The 18,779-nt window shown below is 39.2% G+C and overlaps 3 protein-coding genes across 14 annotated transcripts in view; 2 read left to right on the top strand and 1 right to left on the bottom strand.

The window, feature by feature from the left end:
- The window catches only part of LOC109599178 (patronin), a 38,809-nt gene extending 26,458 nt beyond the window's left edge, over positions 1-12,351 (top strand). For 3 of the 12 annotated variants that reach the window (XM_049966175.1, XM_049966177.1, XM_049966181.1), the window contains exons 6-23: positions 293-399; positions 1,472-1,591; positions 2,374-2,777; positions 3,179-3,859; positions 4,539-4,661; positions 5,146-5,273; positions 5,327-5,517; positions 5,573-5,873; positions 6,003-6,328; positions 6,387-7,120; positions 7,181-7,417; positions 8,001-8,175; positions 8,270-8,365; positions 8,496-8,582; positions 9,291-9,383; positions 10,680-10,916; positions 10,976-11,258; positions 11,318-12,351. In XM_049966175.1, the coding sequence (XP_049822132.1) occupies positions 293-399; positions 1,472-1,591; positions 2,374-2,777; positions 3,179-3,859; positions 4,539-4,661; positions 5,146-5,273; positions 5,327-5,517; positions 5,573-5,873; positions 6,003-6,328; positions 6,387-7,120; positions 7,181-7,417; positions 8,001-8,175; positions 8,270-8,365; positions 8,496-8,582; positions 9,291-9,383; positions 10,680-10,916; positions 10,976-11,258; positions 11,318-11,462 (4,468 nt within the window). In that variant the 3' untranslated portion in view covers positions 11,463-12,351. The remainder of the gene's footprint in view (positions 1-292; positions 400-1,471; positions 1,592-2,373; positions 2,778-3,178; positions 3,860-4,538; positions 4,662-5,145; positions 5,274-5,326; positions 5,518-5,572; positions 5,874-6,002; positions 6,329-6,386; positions 7,121-7,180; positions 7,418-8,000; positions 8,176-8,269; positions 8,366-8,495; positions 8,583-9,290; positions 9,384-10,679; positions 10,917-10,975; positions 11,259-11,317) is intronic. The other 9 variants (XM_049966176.1, XM_049966179.1, XM_049966183.1 and 6 more) reach the window with 9 other exon arrangements.
- A 48-nt stretch (positions 12,352-12,399) lies between these two features.
- LOC109599177 (protein D2-like) lies at positions 12,400-13,165 on the top strand. The gene has a single exon (XM_020015122.2). It carries the CDS (start codon positions 12,562-12,564, stop codon positions 13,096-13,098), a length of 537 nt encoding a protein of 178 aa, XP_019870681.2. The 5' UTR covers positions 12,400-12,561; the 3' UTR covers positions 13,099-13,165.
- A 29-nt stretch (positions 13,166-13,194) lies between these two features.
- LOC109606112 (E3 ubiquitin-protein ligase MIB1) overlaps positions 13,195-18,779 on the bottom strand; it is a 315,033-nt gene continuing 309,448 nt past the window's right edge. Inside the window, exons 6-9 of the mRNA XM_049966188.1 lie at positions 14,603-14,822; positions 14,037-14,546; positions 13,643-13,975; positions 13,195-13,583 (exon numbers count right to left, since the gene is read on the bottom strand). Coding sequence (XP_049822145.1) covers positions 13,443-13,583; positions 13,643-13,975; positions 14,037-14,546; positions 14,603-14,822 — 1,204 coding nt within the window. The 3' untranslated portion in view covers positions 13,195-13,442. The remainder of the gene's footprint in view (positions 13,584-13,642; positions 13,976-14,036; positions 14,547-14,602; positions 14,823-18,779) is intronic.

The raw sequence follows: 18,779 nt of genomic DNA, 5'->3' as shown, positions 1-18,779 counted from the left end.
CTTAGTTTGGACTATTTTGCTACCCGCCTCTAGTGTTTTAATAGTTAATGTTATTTTTAGATTGGTTTAATTTTGTTTTACTATTTTCCCAAAGAATTTGGTGATATTAGTTTTATAAGTGGTTTAAAACTTCTCTTGTTGATGTAATTTTATTTAATTTATGCAGGAGATTACATTATTTATTAAAATAATACAAATTATCCACGTCAAAAAGATACACAATGTAACTTCAACATTCTTTTGACCCTTGACCATACTCTATATTAACTAATTCGTATGATTTGTCTTTTAGCTCAATGCGACAAAACCTTGTCGTGTTTATGGCCGACCTGTTCAACGTGATGGAGATTCATCCCGCCAAATGCGTCCGTTATCCGGGGATGGATAAGTTCTCTAACGGTAAGGAACCGGACGGCGTTACAATAAAAGTACACTATTCTGTGTTTTGTTTCTTTGAATACATCGTTTGTATCCCCGTCCCGCTTTATTTTGTTGATTTTTTTTTTGTTTAGTTTGTGTTGCTTCGTTCGTTTTGATTTGCAACAAGTGAATTTTTGCTGCACGAACAACTCGACATGTTTATTTTGAATTAACTGTATAGAATTTGTGTTAGATGAATTGTTCGACAATTGAATTTTAATAAAGCTAGTCCTTGGAACGCTTCCTTATAAAACCGGACACGTAACATTAGAAGATTTTTTTTATTGCACCATTAATTTTAGCGTAATTTTGAAACTGTGGAATTATAATTCAAACATAAGAACGAACTGGATTGGTTTTAAAGGACGAAGTGTGTCCGAAAGTGTGCCAAAAGGCACACTGACCGCTCTGAACCCGGCGCGTCGCGCTCAATAATGAAATTCATTCCTTCTGATTAGCATAAACGCCCGCCTTGTACATATTATTGTTTTATGGATTTTCCACACTCACACTTACAAAATACACCTTCGCCAACCTACAGTAATTTGTGCAGACACGTTTCGTAGTAGTTTACCCTCTTTCCGACAGTTCCAGATCCACTTTATTTATTTGTAGTTGTGCTTTGTTACTGTTTCTTTTGCTTTCTGGTGGTGAGTGAGTATTGAACATGTGGTGGTGGTATTATTTTGGTAAGACTGTGTTTATTAAACTTGAACAAACCGCCTTGATTTGTGTCGCAGTGGCAAAAAGGCGTAAAACTTTATGGCTTGCAAGTTTCAAACTTTGAAATTGGCACGAAAAGTTCGCACTTCGTGATAAATACTTGTGACTTAATGGGTAATAGTTGTGCAACACGGATTTGTAGTTTTATACATGTAGTTTTTGCCACTGCACTCAAAATCGGTACAGTCAGTAGTTGTAAATATTGTGAGATTCTCTCTTCTAACAGTAGAGTTGCTCCCTGTCCACTTCTCTCGAATTAATCCCTAAACTAAGTAACAAAAGTAGATTTTAACCGAAATGGTAAACAAATCCTAACATGACATTGTAGAGGGTTACCCTCCGAGTAACGAGCACGGGGTCGTGCACAAGCGCAACCTGGTGCAGGCCGTGGTCACCCCGATACCGGACCTGCGCAGCGGCCTAGACGACGCCGCCGCCGCATTCCAAGGTAACGTCCAAGTGGCACGACCATTATTCACACGCGGCCGGCGATTATTGTTATTTAATTTTGTCGTCGCCACCGAGATCCGTGCGTGTGTGTTGTCGAGGATGCACCCCAAACAAAAATTAATGCACGCACTGGTCTTTGTTGCGGCCACGTTTCACCACGTTTTATGTTGTAGATGCATCCATTTTATTCTCGATTTTTTTTTTCATTAAAAATCGGGTGCCGATTTTTCTTTAGGGTAGGACACGGTTGTGTAGTTGGAAAGATCAGTTCACACATCATTTAACAGTGTAAGAACGGCTCAATATCCGAATTGTGGTCTTGAGTCGTTGTTAGGTATAACATGTCTGAACTGCGCTTATTAATATTTTACTTTTCTGCGTATTACTTTGCATGAACTTAATACGGAATTGCATGGTCCTGTACTTATTTATTTTTTGGAATCCCGATTAACATTTCAAAGTTGCACAAGTTTTGTTAGGTATCGATTTGTTTTCTTAAATTGTATGACGTAAGACAAAATATATATAATATATTAGTAAGTTATTTTTCGTACTCATGAGTAACACATTGTTTTTATTATTTACTAACTCATCAGTCATCGTGCATATTTAGATTCGTTTGGATTATTTTTATTTCGTATGATAATAATAAATATGAATACAACGAGGAGTTTTCAATGAACAAGAGCATGTTAAACATAAACATCACACGACTACTAAAAACCAACATCGTTTTACTGAATTCAAACGCAGAATACTAATAAATAATTGGTTCGACAGTGTCTCGTTCGACGCCGACCCACCATCCCGTCCGCAAAACCAACTCGCTGCAGCACAGCGTCAGCGAACTGAGCGAAGACAGTCTGCGACGCGGCTCCGAGGACTCCTTCGTGGTGCATCGCGGCAAGAACATACCGACTCTGCGTTCCGTCGTGCAGGATGAACCCCTGGTGCCGGCCAGGCTTAAGGTGAACAAAGAACGACAGAACCAGGACAGTAAGGCCGACGAACGGGGTGAAATAGCGGCCGGCAGGCCGAGCAATTGGGAGGAGAACAGGAAGAGCAGCTTCGCGGGCAGGAGGAGCAGGAGGAACTCCACGTCAGATGATTCGCAGCTCACGATCGAGAATTTTGGCGGCAGTCAAGATAATTTGAATTTTATCGGGAGGAATCCCGATAAGGAGGTGGGTAGATAAAACAGGTTTTTGTGATATGTTATCTCGACATGTGAATTTATAGATTAATCGTTATTATTATGCCGATCGAATCGGTTTGCCCAGTTGTAATGTTGTAGATTTATGCATTTTTGTTACACGATTTGAAACAATTTTGTAAATAATATATGAAAATCAGTTTACAAGTTGTACTTTAAATGTAAGTTATAAATATTTTTTATTTGCACTAATTAAAACGTACTTTTTGGATGATTCATTTTATATAAATGCGGTACAGATAGGACAATTATTTTAACATGCAAATACTTTAGATAAATACACATACTCATTTCTCATGTACTTTATTATACATTTAAACAATTTCAAATACTATATTTCCAAAATTTAATTGGTAAACTATTATTTTCTAGTTTGCTGTGCACGTTGGTAGAAAAATCTCAGCGCCGTCGTTCCCGGTGGCCGTGGACAATCCGGCGGTCCGATCCTCACTGCAGGACGCCCGCGGCTCAATCCAGTTGGGCTACGACGACAGCAACGGCTGCGAGAAGCAGGACAACGGCACCGAAAAAATCACCAGGCTAAAAAGACAACTGAGCAGCGACGATATCTCATTGAAAACGTTGGCCGGCGGCGCCAACAAAGAGAACATCATGCGGGACCTTGTGGACGGCGAGGTGAACAATCGGATGAGCTTTGCCGACCTGAGCAAACAAAAAATGTTGGGCGAGAATCGAGGAATTCAATTGGTCTACATGAACGACAAGGAGGACGTGCCGGCCAAGTCGAGCTTCCTCAATAAGCTTGGCAACACCAACGGCAACACGGAGAAGAAGACGAGCTTCGCGGCGTTGCCCAACAACACGACGACGTGGCAACAGCAGAGCACCCACAGTCAACAGCACGAGGGTCAGGCGGAGGAGAACGGAAGTGGTGGAGGCAACGCCATGAACTCGACGCAGCTGAACGACATTCGGATGAAGTTGGAGGAGAAACGCAGGCACATCGAGGGCGAGAAGAGGCGCATGGAGCTCGCTATGAGTAAACAGCGTGAGAAGGTCGGCAAGGCGGCGTTCTTGCAAGCTGTTGCGAAGGTGGGTGTCTTATGAGTAAGGTTTTGTCATGTACGATCATGCATCTTCATGCTTTTGAATGCACACCACACCCATCCAAATTCTGAATTTAAGAACCTGTGAATCTGTTCGTTGCCCTAATTGAATGTTCCTTTTAGCTAACTGAATTGGTAAGGGGTGCGATGAATGGTAGTTTTGGCCCAACAGTTTATTTTATTTCGTAGGGCTTGTTGTAAATTTGTTGTTGCCTGCCTGCTTCGTTTTGGTGTATAGTTATTGGTAGATATGTAATTTTTTTCACGGAATTTATTTTATCTATACTGTTATTAATAATAATTATGATTAAACATTTTATAACAAGCCTAACGCAAGATTATCGTTGAAAATACTATAAACTGTAATAACTTAGAATAATTTATTATAGAATGCATGTTCTAAGAATCATTATTTAAGTTTATTTAAATCATGGAAATATTTAGATTGACCTTTTGAAAGCACTGTAACATAGTACAGTATTATTCTCCCCAATAGCAAAGCAAAATCAAAATGTTTCTCACGTAAGTCAAACTCATTTTACTGATTAATATCACATCCACTCCATCCACTTTGAGATTGTTTTTACTGTTAACAACAGTGAGGTGACAGAGGTTGTGGGTCTCACTTAGTTATTTCTGTTTTTTTGGTATTAACCGACTTCCAGGGAAGGGGTAGTTTATTAAAGTCGGCGTCTGAGGCCGATGTATTATCATCGAAGGGCTCGAAAGTACGTAGCCCGTCCTCTGAACTGGTGCCCATTAAAGCCCAGAGGCCGCTTGCCTTGCAGGTATTTTTATTTGTTTATTTTGCGTTTGTTTGTTTAAATTTTTGCCGCCTAATCGTATGGGACGTACTTACAACTGTTATTTGATTTTGTGTAAATAGTATTTTCAGAAGTGAAGGAGTAAATGGAACGAAATTTTGTAATGACAAACGTTTGTGCTTATCTTATCTTGTTTTTATTTTATTGTAGTTTGGTGAATTTGCTTGTTTAATTATGCAGTTAGATTTAGATTAGATCTTTTGTCATTAGAAATGTGTTCCTTTTTGGTCGTAAGTTGTAGTTTTTGTGTAAAAATTTTGTATTTTTGTTTTACCATTTCAGTATTTGTGTAGATAATTTAAATCAATTTTTCAGTTGTATTGAACGTTTACATATTCTGTTTTATAACAGTAGCATAATTTTTTACTGCTTTACATAATAAAACGGTAGGCGTGGATACCTTTAATCTTGAACACAAAACTGATTATTGGACCGTTTCTGTCGACAGGAGGGTTTAGACGACATATCAGCGATAGAGAGGAAATGGTTGGACGAAAGTAAACCCTACATGGAAACGCGACGCACTCCCGACCTGGAGAACATGGATATGGAACTCTATCAACAGTCATTAGCTCAGTAAGTTGTTGAAATAATAAATCATTTGCTCATTAATCATCTGACGTGTTTAGAATGAATTCTAGTCTACACGAAATCAACACGGATATGCAGCGGTTGGCGACGCAGCACAACCAGATGCACATGGCGCAGCAACAGCAGAACATGCTGGCGCAACAGCAACGCCAGTTCCAGGCACTCCAACAGCAACACTATCATCAATACAATCAGCCACAGTACCCGCCCCAAATGTATCAACAACAAGGTAGAAAACGTCAACATTTCATTTGGAAACAATTGTATTAAATGAGTTGTTTTAGCGTATGCTCCGCCTCTTCAGTCATCGGCCAGTGCACCCCACATCCCTCAGACGCACTACCAACAGCCACAATCGAGGCAAGACTCGCCTCAGCAGCAATTCTTCCTGCACGGTCAACAGATGCCGGCGTCGCCGCCGGTCGCGCCTCAAAGACGGACGTGGGCGCAACAACCGCAACCGCCACCCGTCGACCCCTATCATCACCAGCAGCCTGAACCACAACCACCTCTAAGAACGACGACTTGGAGCAAGCCGCAAAGTTCAGGCGGCGGTGGATTCATGCTGCATGACAACGTTGACAGGTTTTTGTTTTTTTTATTTGATATTTCGTGTTGTCAAATTGATTTATTGTCAATTTTAGTAGTCGCCAATTTTTTGTTGATTTTTTTTTCTCATTGAAAATTTTTCAGTTCATGTCTTCTGCCTTACAGGTATGACAACGTGAGATACGCGGAACAGCACCAGCAGCCGCAGCCGCAGCAACGTTTCGATAATTCTCGGATCGGGGGCGGTGACTCTTACAACGATAACAAGTATCAGAACGGCTCCGACGACCATCACAGCCACCACCATCACCCGCAGCAATCGCAGCACATGCTGCACCACTCCAATAGTTTCACCTTAAGTCAACAACATTTGCAGCATCAAGCAGGCGGAGCCAGTCCCATGTACGCTGGGGGTACGTCGCACAGTACTCCATCAGCTTCGCCACAGCATCGAAACATCCATCGTCAAATCTCCCAACTGCTGGATGACGGTAACAGCAACTAATAACTTACTACTGAGAGTATTTTACTTGAAATTTTTGTTTATAGGTAAACGAGCTCCGGTGAGTTTGCAACAGATCGACGGGGGAAGAACCGAACGCCACGAACGCCACGAACGTGAACCAGTGGCGCAACAGCGCAAATCGAACGTCATCCACGCCCCCATTCCGGCTCCTTCAGTCGATGACATGGAGCCGCAGAACATATCGTTCATAGGTAACAACGGCGGCGGCGACGAAAGACTGCGCGAGGGCATCAGCCGCCTGAACATAACGAGCGGCAGTCGCACGTACCGGATACCGTCGCCCACGCGACCGCTCATATCTCGCAACGTGTTCCAACCATCGCCGCCGCCCGCCAACGCATCCACGGCCGAAGCGGATGACGAGACGAACGCTCCGGTTGAAATCAGCAGCCTGGATACGGACCCGACCAATCAGAAGGGTTTCTACATCAGTTTCGACAACGACCAGCCGAAACGGCCGAAGCCGCCGTTGCGCATGAAACGCGGCAGCCCGAAGAAGGAGCGCAGCTACGTCGAAACGCCGGAAGAAGCGCAGGAGCGACGCGACGGGCAGGAACGGCTCGATAAAAAGCGGCAGCACGAACGGGAGATGGAAGAGGAGCGGTTACGTAAGGAGGAGGACGAAAAGAGGAAGCAGGAATTGATAGAGCGTGAGCGAGAAAAGATGCGACAGAGGCGCGAGGCCAGTCAGGAACGTCAGAAGGTTTCTTCGGCGTCCACCATTATTATTGGGAACGACCTCAGCGATCCGGATCCGGTAAATTCATTAAATATATCTATAGTTCGTCGGTAACGTTATAAATTACGTTGGTTTTAGGACAAAATGGACGCAAGAGAGAGGAAAAAAGAGAGAATTCTGATGCTGTCGATGCAACGTAAACAACAACAGGAAGAACAACGTCTCCGTAACGAACAAGAGGCTCAGTTAAGGCGGGAGCGAGAAAAAGAAAAAGAGGAGGAGAAGGCTAGGAAAAAGGAAGAGCAGGCGGCACGAAGAGCGGCAATATTAGAACAACACAAGTTGAAGAAAGCAATAGAAGAGGCTGAACGAGAGGTGTGTATCTATTTATATCACCCCCCTTTATTTTTAAATGTTTTTTCCTAATTTTGTTAATCTTGACATTGACTAATAAACCTAAGTAAAGATTATTTCCGGAACTCCTCCAAAATTAGACTGTTAATTAGTGATGTTTGTTGTACAGAGATGTGAACATTACCAATATCTTGAATGTTAATTTTCAAAAGTCACTTGATTTTCCTAATCCGTTAGTTCAATTATAAAGCTGATGACACGAGTTATGTAACCGTGGTACTTTTAACGGCACATTGACCAAAAGCGGAGAAACTAGTTTGTTTCTTCATTAAACGAGCCAACAGTTTAGGCGGAACGGTTCGTTTCGCCGGCCGGCGTTGCACATTTAGCGGCGCGTTATTTTCAGTACGCTTTTCGGCGTGCTATTTCAAGAGCACGCTTCCTCGACGGACGTTCACACCGCGACGAAATTATTAGTCAATATTTACGTTTGGTCTTTGTGTCGAGTGGATGTTCCATCATGTCCTTCATTTACTGGTCAATGGTATTTTTTATCAGTGTATCAATGTGATGTGTATTGAAAGGGTGTTTTCTTTTGTTATAGGGCAAAACGTTGGATAAGTCAGAGTTGATGTCGTCGCTGAAGCCGACGCCAAGGATGCGACCGAAGGCCAATACAAGACCGAGGCCGAAGACGATTCACATCGATGGCAACGCTGTTCAGATCGCCGAAAGTCTTTCCAGCAAAGGGAAGAAGGGTTCCACATCGAATCTCACAGGTACGCAAAGCAAGGTTTTTTGTTTGTGTGACAGTTAGCATGTTTTTTGTTTTTCAATAATTGGTTTATTTTGTATTTTTTTTTATTTGTTTAGCTCCTAACTCTTACACACCGCATGGTACCATGAGACGCGACTATTTCAAACACTCACAAGACAGTTTAGCAGATAGAAGCATGAGTTTATACAAAGGTTTGTTTGTGTTTTTATTTATTATTAAACAGAACACAATTACACAATTGCTGTTTTGGCTTCATGTCGTTCATTGTTGTTGTCGTTGGTCTTGTGTTGTCTCTATTTTGTGTACGTTGCCGCGTTTCAGATTCCCCAGACGACAGCAGGGGTATGTCGCCTTGTCACAGCGCCAACCAAACCCTGGCCAGGCGCAGCTCCTACAAAACGAGCAGGGGTGAGTAGTGGCTTGTGCTGCAATTTACTTTACGTTCTCCCCTCTATGTGATTTATGTAACGACCCCGTTCCTCGTACTTGCGAATGCGTCAGCGTAGGAGTTTGACCGATTATTTTATTTATTGACTACGGCATCGCACGTGATATTTTTTTAATGCCGATTTTTTATGTGCCATCCACCTGTAATATTTTTATACCTATATTATGTTTTGCATCCGGTTATATTATTTTACGTGCGTACGATTCTTCTGTGCGTGTTTGGATAGTTGGAAGTAATTAAGTAGACAGCAGAGTGTTTGGGTAGGATTTCTATTTCCCGACACAATTTCATTTTTTGTTGAGCACTTGTATAAAAACTACATTTATTTGCCCTCCCCCTTCTTGTTTCCAATGAGCTTTACGCAACGCACTCCACGGAAAAACAACGAATTACTCGTTTTCCATTGGGTCCGTTCTGTGAGCACCACTTATCAACATTTTCTTCAACGAAAGATCGCGTGGCGCTTGGGATCGACAAACAATGAAGTTGTGAATACTTAGAGTACTGTAATATTGTTGTGCACTTGCCAGCAGATGATGGGGGTAATAATGTACCTAGTGTTTGATGGTGATCGCTTTGAAAGCAACATGATGAAGTGACAAAAATAACTGAAACCAATATTGAGACAGAGAGAGTAGTTGTATGTATTGTTAACGATGTTTTTACAGACCCTTCTCCGGCGCAGGCTCGGGGCCGCCCTAAGTATTCCACTTATCAAAACTTTAAAGGGCGCAAGTCTAGCTCGTTGATGAATCTGTACGGTAAGATTGAAAAACCAATATTTCCGGTTACCTTTTTTCTCTCTCACACACACAAATACAAAAAGCTAGATGTCTTGAATGGTCGTGGGGCATGATGGTCTATAATTTATTTTATTATTCAATTATTTACATTATCGTTGTTGTTCTTACCCCTCCCCATTTTATTTTAACTCTTCAGTTTCATTTGGTTTTGGTTCCTTTACTACTGTATATTATAGCTTAGGGTGCTCATACAAACTAGAAAATTATCTACAATAGAAACATTAATTAGTATTAAGCTTGTTTTTCCAGTTTGTATGTGGCTTTTTTTTAGAAGGTAAAAGTTCTGGTTTTGTATAGAAACTTATGGTTTTGGTTTTGGTGATGGTTTTTTAATTACCCGTAAGCTGTGCCGTTTTTATTTCTTTTCAGTACACCCAGCATCAGTTTCGTCAGTTGTTGTGTTTGTATATCCTTATTGTTATGCAGAATATATTTAATTTTATTTTTAAAGAGGATACGACGTTCTGAAGAGATCGCAAACGCCAAATTTCAATGTGATTATAAACAAAATGTATTAAATTTGTAATAATTTAACTGTGTGAACCTGAAAGAATTGGACATTGGTGTTTCAGTTGATTATTTTTATTTTTACTTTCTGATTTATGGTTTATAATATTTGCTTTGTTAATATGCTCTCTGGAGATAAGTGATTCACAACTGATAATTACAAAATTTTTATATCATATTCCTGAAAGTGTATCATGACTTAAGGATCACTTGTCAACTTATGTAAGCCAGTTTTTAAGTAAATGGAATTATCTATATTTATCTCAATTAATTGAGAGTTTAGATAAATATAGTTTAGTGTTCATTATTTAAAAACCTGTATATGTATGTAATTATAAAATTTTCTATTTTAATTAAGGCTACATTTAGTCCTAGAAGTTCATCTCATATAGAGAATTAGATGACGCAAAAATTTAGCAATCATCTGTTCAGTGCTTGATTTTATTTAAAATTAGTATTATTAATTGGGACACTAATACAAATTAGAAAAATTGTAATTTTTCTCACAAATCAATTGTATTTTGTATTGTGGGCATCATTACAACGTTTCACTCCATTTTGTCCCATCTAAAAAACTTGTTTAACCAATTAAAACGTGACTCATTAATACACGGATAAGGCTGACAATCACTCCTTCAAATTAATAAATTAAAAACCGGGGCGAAGGTATAACAACCCTTAAAAAATTAATCATCCCACCAATATTTGAAGTGGATTTAAAAGCAAAAGGTGGTATTTTGTTCGCAGGTTCGAGCACCGACCAGGACAGTTTCGCGTACCGCTACGGCGACACGGATTCGGGTCTTGGTAGGGCGACGCCTCCCCGTCGTGCCCCTTCACCCGGAATGGGCAGCATGCGCCATCTCCCTTCGCCTTCTGGACCCGGAAGCCTGCCCGGCCTGATGTCGCGGGGCGGCAGACGTGGTTTCGACGACGGCTCCAGCGACATCTCGTCGACGCCCAGCAGCATGATGGATTACACAGGTACGCGTGCCCGACGTACTCAGTGGGTGTTCATTTAACTTGATCAATTTTTTGTTTAGGACCTCGATTGTATAAACAACCCGCGGCGAAATCGAACCGCAGCATAATGCTGAATGCGGTTGAATATTGCGTTTTCCCCGGTGTTGTGAACAAGGAGGCGAAGCGGCGCGTCCTTGAAGAAATCAACAGGTCCGAGAGTAAACATTTTTTGATACTGTTCCGGGATGCCGGCTGCCAATTCCGAGCTCTCTACTCATACTGCCCCGACCAGGATGAAGTTACCAAGCTGTACGGTACTGGTCCCAAACAAGTTAACGATAAAATGTTCGATAAGTTTTTCAAGTGAGTTCATGCTCTTTGATTACTAAAAATACTATATTTATTGTTTTGTTTTTTTGTAGATATAACTCTGGTGGAAAGTGTTTCTCACAAGTCCACACCAAACATCTAACCGTAACAATAGACGCATTTACCATACACAATTCACTGTGGCAGGGGAAAAAAGTAAATCTCCCGAATAAAAAGGATATGGCGCTTGTGATTTAGTAAACAATTATGTTGTTAACGTTTATTAGTCAAACTATCTAATGGTATTTTTAATTAATGCTTTATTATACGTAATCCGTTGATTGAGTAATGATTTTCATTTATTATCGTGAACGCGCTTTTTCGAAACGCCAATACCAGGAAATCGATATTTTTTTTTTTACCAAGACATTTATAATAATATAATCGGTATAATTTTTCCTTTCCATATTATGTGCCTTTTTGTATGTATATTAGTTTTTTTGTCATTTTTTTATTATTTCCTGTTGTTACGATTGAATAACAGTTTATTTGTGCCAAGAAAACACAAGTTTTTGCAAAGAGTTATGTACTTGCTTAACTGATTTTAAGTACATAAATTGTCCATGAAAAAAACAATAAAAATTCTTATTAGTGTCATTCCAATTGTATTTATATAGATTAGAACATGCAGGGCTGTTTTAAGGTAAAACTGTTGTTTGATATCAGCTTTTAATCTTTTTTCTGTGCTTAAATAAATTAAACTGTACCTATTTTTAAATATTGTATATATTGAAAGCTGTTATTGACGATTTACCAATTTTATAAGTCACTTGAAAGAAATTTTGCTTAATTAAATATTTATAAACTAAACCTATTTGTTTATATGGTGCACTAGCCGTGAAAGCTGCTTACTCTTCTTATTTCTCAATAATTGTGTTATGAAAGAGGTTTTCCAAACTCAACGTCGATCACAGGTATTCTCAAAAACGATGATTATTTCCCATTCATCTATGTAATATTTATTTAATACAGCATTACACTAATCGTTTCTCTGTAAATATTATGTTTTTATAATATATAAATATTTATTAATTATGCACATGTGAGTTAATTACTCAAATGTCAACAATAAAAATTAATAACCCAATGCTGTCGTTTTATTTTTAATAATCTTACCAGATACAGGCTGCTTAGCAATTTGGCAACGTCAGTTTTTCATGTGTAATACGATCTTCATCAATAGAATTCATTTGTATAAATAATTCATTCATTTCCATGACAACATCACTAGCCGAAACATTTGAATTAAAATTCGAGTCGCATCAGTCGATAGAAGAGGTGTAACAGTTCCAGCAGCATGCAGAAATTGCAAGTAGTTCCGGACGTAATAGACTCCGTACCGCCCGACACTTTGGAGGTGAAGTACCAAAGCGGAGCCACACCGAACAACGGTAACGTCCTGACCCCGACTCAGGTGAAGTCGCCCCCCACCGTAACCTGGAAAACCGAAGGGGACAACTTGTACGCACTCTGCATGACCGACCCGGACGCCCCGAGCCGTCAAGCCCCTAAATTCAGGGAATGGCACCATTGGCTTGTGGTCAACATCCCCGGAAAGGATATCGGAAAAGGTGAGGTCCTTTCTGAGTACATCGGAGCTGGTCCGCCCAAAAACACCGGTCTGCACCGTTACGTGCTGTTGGTTTACAAACAGCCCGGAAAGATCAACTGCGACGAGCCGAGGTTAAAAAATAACAGTGGAAGCAATAGAGGTAATTTCAGTGTGAGGAAGTTCGCCAAGAAGTACAACTTAGGAAATCCGATCGCCGGAAACTTTTTTCAGGCTGAATATGACGATTACGTTCCCAAATTGTACGCGCAGCTTAAAGGTTAATTGTCACTTTCAGACAGAACATGATTGTGTAGAGAATTACCTTAATAAAAATGATTTATAAAAGCGATGTGTTGATTTTATTTATAAAAAAATTTAATTAAATGCCTTTATTTAAACGAAATCATACAAAATATGAGAGTTTCAAGCAACGATGCAATTAAACATAAATAATTAAATGATAATATATATAACCAGTGATATTTATGACATCAGCTAACCTACAGACAACTTAACAATTACAATTACAATTACAACAAATTACTTAAATAACATAAGTATAATACAGCAGAAGAGTGTTTTGCTTAAAATGTTGGAAGATTGAATAATTGCTTTAGTTGCCAGATTTAATAAAGCAGGATACGTTTTTCTACTTGTTTCCTGCAAATCGGACATTCCGTCATCTGATCTCCACACATTTGACACAATCCATGTCCACATAAGAAAATCATATTCTTTAACCTATCCAAGCAAACGGGGCACATTGTCTAAAAACAAATAAAACTTTTTAAAAAATGCGTCTTATAAACAATAGGATATAACGTACCTGTTCCTTAATATCTTGCAGTTGTTGTTGCAATTTTTGAATGTCATTGGTATTATTAGTATCCCTTCCCCCATTGTTCATGAGTGGTCCTTGAGGAGCTGGAGGAGCGTCGCTGGTCGACGGTTTGACGTCGTCCTCCACGTCAGCCTTCACTTCCGAAATCGTGCCCAACCCTCCACTGCACACTGTCATCGGTACCATTAATTCGATCTGAGAGCGACACATCACGCATTTTTTCATGATTAGAGAGCAACTTTCGCATGCGCACATGTGGCCGCAAGGCTTGAATAGAACGGAAGACTTTTTGTCTGAACACACGAGACATTCTTCTATCTGAAAAATTAGATAAATAGTTGTCAAGTTGGTTTATAAGGGTTATATGTGACTGGCTTACTTTGATGCGGTTGACAACCGACTCCCTGCAAATAAGGCACTTCTTAACACGAGGTGCGCAAGCAGAACAACAAGAAATGTGTCCACAAGGCTGAAATAATATATCCCTTTTGGCATCAGAACAAATCAGACACTCGTCCAAGGTGGAACTGATGTTCTGATTCTGATTGTTCTGATTGGAGCCCATCTCCATTTCTCCACTTTGTTTTTCCTTGTGACATTTCGTCAGGGTCTTGCACAGATTGGGATCTGGACATAGGTCCAATGGGGTTTGTCCTTTTTTGTTCTTGATGGTGAGGTCGGCCCCGTTTCCAGCAAGAAAACAGGCAATGCTGGCGGAAGACTTTTTATCCGAACCTTGGGTGCCTAAGCCCATCAACAGTTTGCCTACGTCTTGTACATCTTGGAGTTGGCGAAGCTGCGACAAGGTGTGATGGCGAAGCGCCTCATGAAGTGGCGTGTCACCATCTTTGTCTGCGATGTTCAGGTTAGCCCCTTCTCTCACTAAAAGCTAGAACACATCAACATTAATATGGATTACATTTGGAATTTGTCCTTGTTTATTACTCTGACGATCTGAGTGTGTTGCCTTTCAACGGCTAAATGAAGGGCAGTTTGTAAATTGACGTTCTGAAGGTCCATGTTCGCCTTTCCGCTGAGTACAAGCTGTTCCGCAACTTCCACATGATTATTTAAGGCTGCTAAGTGCAAGGCAGTGTATCCGTCGTCCTTCTTCTCATCCACAATCCATGGTCTCGGCAGTTTCGACAACAGTATTTTCATCGCACTGCAAAATTAAATAAAACAAAATTAGATAGAATTAAAACAAATCACTTGCAAGTAGTTACTGATTCACGAGAAAATGTTCTTTTTGAGGGAGAAGGCATCCGAAACATTTTCGCAGTCCGAACTGATTTATATGCGTGGCTCGCGACACAGAACGAGACGACGAAAATAGTCCGCGTCCATACACACATACAGACGTTCTGATGAAGAGATCAACGAACTTCCCCAACGGGGGGGCGCGTCTCATTAATAAAATATCGAGGGCGGGACCCGTGGCCTTTTTCTCATTTCAAACTGGGTCAAAGGACTCTCTAAATTATACGTCTGTTTGATGGGATAAAGTACTGTATTTGGCGAAAAGGTTTGATGCTAATGAATAATATTACTCAGTTTTATTGCACTTTGGAAAAAAATAGTCGATGTGTTTGATCAGCTATTATTTATTCAGGAGTCAGATGTAGCAAATTATCAGAATCAATTTGGCAGTTCCCAAAGTTTGTGGCTTACGACCCGTAGAGAAACCAGCAGCAGGAACAAAGTGTGTTTAACTTAATATATTCGGAACGTGAAGTTTTCCGTGGAAACCGCGAAACGAAACTATACATATACGAAGGATATGCAATATGCGGATTCGGAACGAATTTCTCATCGGATGAATTTTACACCTCCGCTCGAATTACGGACGGACCGCCGCGGTTATGGCGTTGCAGATGCACCCGGTTCCTGAATAATTCATGGCCGTAAATTTCCGCGGTTTGTTCCCGAACCCCGATCCGTCCGCAATATTTTAATAATCGAAATAAAATCGTCCGCACAGTTTACGACGCGGCGATGGATAGACAAATCGGACGGCAATTCTCGCCTAGTATGGAAGAGAAATAAAAATTTTACACGGTTTTATTTTTGGTGGGAGGGGGTCCGAGTGGTCCGAGTCCACGTCTAGGTACAAAGTGGTGCTGGAATCCGACAATAAAATTCACGCGACACTTGATTATTTTTCTTCTGTTTGTTGAAAATTTTTCGGCCGCCCATCAAGATTTATCGCCACCAATTTTATCACCGCTGTTAAGGTGGAATGCTAACGTATTACTTGTGGTGGCTGCACAATTCTTTGAGGGAACCATAATAAAAGATATGTGACCAGTTTTATTCGTAACAAAGTAGAAGCGTCAATATAAAATTAATGACTTTTGCGAATGTGAAAATATTCTTCAGCAACTGCATGGGCACGCCACTGGGTGGTCGGGGTCGAGGTCGACGCACACACACAAACACAGAGAGAAGTGTATTACAATGTGATGCATTTGGTGACGGATTCCGTCTCCCACTTGGGCCCTGTGCATTTGTGCTGATGAGTCGGTCGACTGCTGGGCACGTCTGGTCCCATCTAAAACAGTAGCCATCACTGTGCATCGTAATCACTCTTGCACTTTTGCAGGACCGTACCCCGACGGCTTTTGCTGACTATAACAGTTCGGGCTAACCGTTAGCTAATGACGTTTTAAAACACCAGGATTTAAATCATATTAATTAACATCGCCTTTATTGAGTGGCGTATCTCTTTGTACGACGAGAACAAAGCGGACATTGATTCGGTTTTGTAAGGAAAAAAACGTTGAAGAAAAAACGCGTTTAATCATTCGTTAGAGGAAATAAAGCGGGAGCGAGAGGGAAGAGTTATTACTTAGCGAGAGATTACCGAAATGGAGGGTGAAAGTGTCTTAGCACGGAGATTTTTGCAGTGAATTAAGAATTCGGCAATAAAACCCCTTTGATATATGACTGTTCGGAGTGACGTTTTCTTTTATGACGACGGGCGGCGGAAGGAGTGGAAGGACGGTAATGGGACCGTGTTCGCGCCCGAAACATCCGCGAAATCTCCGTTGACAGTTTAAGAGGTAGTTAAGCGATTATTCGCGTACTTTATTGGACTATAAATGAATATTTTATGTCTCCAGGTTTCAGCCCACGGAATTATGCTAAACACGCTTCCAAGTGTATTTTTATTTGGAGAACGCGAAACCTTTATGGGTTTCGGGAACGGGAACGGTTGTTTATAACGAGCGTGCGTGATGAGACGGAATCGGATGGGTTAGGTCGGAAGCTGGGCGCAAACAAACACGGGCCCATTGTAAAAGATATATGTGCGGAGACATAAAATATGGGCTAATGACAGATGTGAAGAGTATGTCACACAGAACCGAACTTTCAAGCTTTTAAGACTTCTTAGAATTTATATAAAACGTTATCGAAATTAAACTTGAAATGTCTGTAAAACCACCAATTTTCATGCTGAAAGGTTCATTTTTGACATACACGTTAACGGATGACCATCCTATAAAGATCCATTATTGGTATTCTTAAATTTTATACATGGTGTTTGTTATTTATATTTAATTCTGTGCATTTTAAAACATAAATCAACTTTTTTTAATGAAACACTCCGTATATTTTTAAATTTTTGAATTTTACATATAATTGCAAATAAAGTGGCCATTATTAATACTTTTAAATTTTAAACAAGGTATTCGTTACTTACATTTAATTGTATGAATCTTAGAATTTATATAAAAGATAATCGAAATAAAACTTAAAATGTCTGTAAAACTAGCAATTTAGATGCTAGAAGGTTCATTTTTGGCATACACGTTAACAAAGGACCATTCTATAAAGCGACATTATTAATACTTTCAAATTTTATACATGGTGTTCGTTATTTACGTTTAATTCTGTGCATTTTAAAACATAAATAAACTTTTATTTTTAATGAAACAGTCTATATATTTTTCAATTTTTGAATTTTATATATAATTGCAAATTAAATGGTTATACTACGTCCTATACATAAACCCAATAGTTTTGGATTTACTTTTATTTTCAAAAATTTTGACAAATTGTTTATCTAACTTACGATGTCTGTAAAGCTTTCAATGTTGATGCTGGAAAGTTTATTTTTGGCACATATGTTAACCAAGAACTATCATCTAAGAAACCATTATTAATACTCTTAAATTTTATACAAGGTGTTCGTTACTAATATTTAATTGTGTGAAACTTAAAACTGTCTGTAAAACCTGCAATTTTGATGCTGGAAGATTCATTTTTGGCATACATCTTAACAAAGGACCATTCTATAAAGCGTCATATTAATACTCTCAAATTTTATACATGATGTTCTTTATTTACGTTTAATTTTGTGCATTTTAAAACATAAATAAACTTTTTATTTTTAATGAAACAGTCTGTATATTTTTCAATTTTTGAATTTTATATATAAATGCAAATTAAATGGTTATACTACATCTTATACATAACATAAACCCAATAGTTTTGGATTTACTTTTTTTTTCAAAAATTTTGACAAATTGCTTATCTAACTTACGATGTTTGTAAAGCTTTCAATGTTGACGCTGGAAAGTTTATTTTTGGTACATATGTTAACCAAGAACTATCATCTAAGAAACCATTATTAATACTCTTAAATTTTATACAAAGTGTTCGTACTTACATATAATTGTGTGAATGTTAGAATTTATATAAAATATAATCGAAATTAAACTTAAAAGGTCTGTAAAAGCAGCAATTTGGTTGCTGGAAGGTTCAATTTTGACATACACATTAATAAAGGACCACTCAATAAAGAATCATTATTAATACTCTCAAATTTTATACATGGCGTTCGTTATTTACGTTTAATCCTGTGCATTTTAAAATATAAATAAACTTTTTATTTTTAATGAAACACTCTGTATACTAACCTATAACCTAACTACTACTATGATTGCAAATTAAATGGTTATACTACATCTTATACGCCTTCAATGTTGATGCTGGAAAGTTCATTTTTGTCGCACACGTTAATCAAGAACTATCATCTAAGAAACCATTAATAATACTCATAAATTTTATACAAGGTGTTCGTTACTTACATTTAATTGTGTAAATCTTAGAATATATA

This window comes from Aethina tumida, chromosome 4 (genome assembly GCF_024364675.1).
Source record: "Aethina tumida isolate Nest 87 chromosome 4, icAetTumi1.1, whole genome shotgun sequence".
Classification (NCBI taxonomy): Eukaryota; Metazoa; Arthropoda; class Insecta; order Coleoptera; family Nitidulidae; genus Aethina; species Aethina tumida.
The sequence above is the reverse complement of the archived record's forward strand: the minus strand, read 5'-3'. Positions and strand labels throughout refer to the sequence as shown.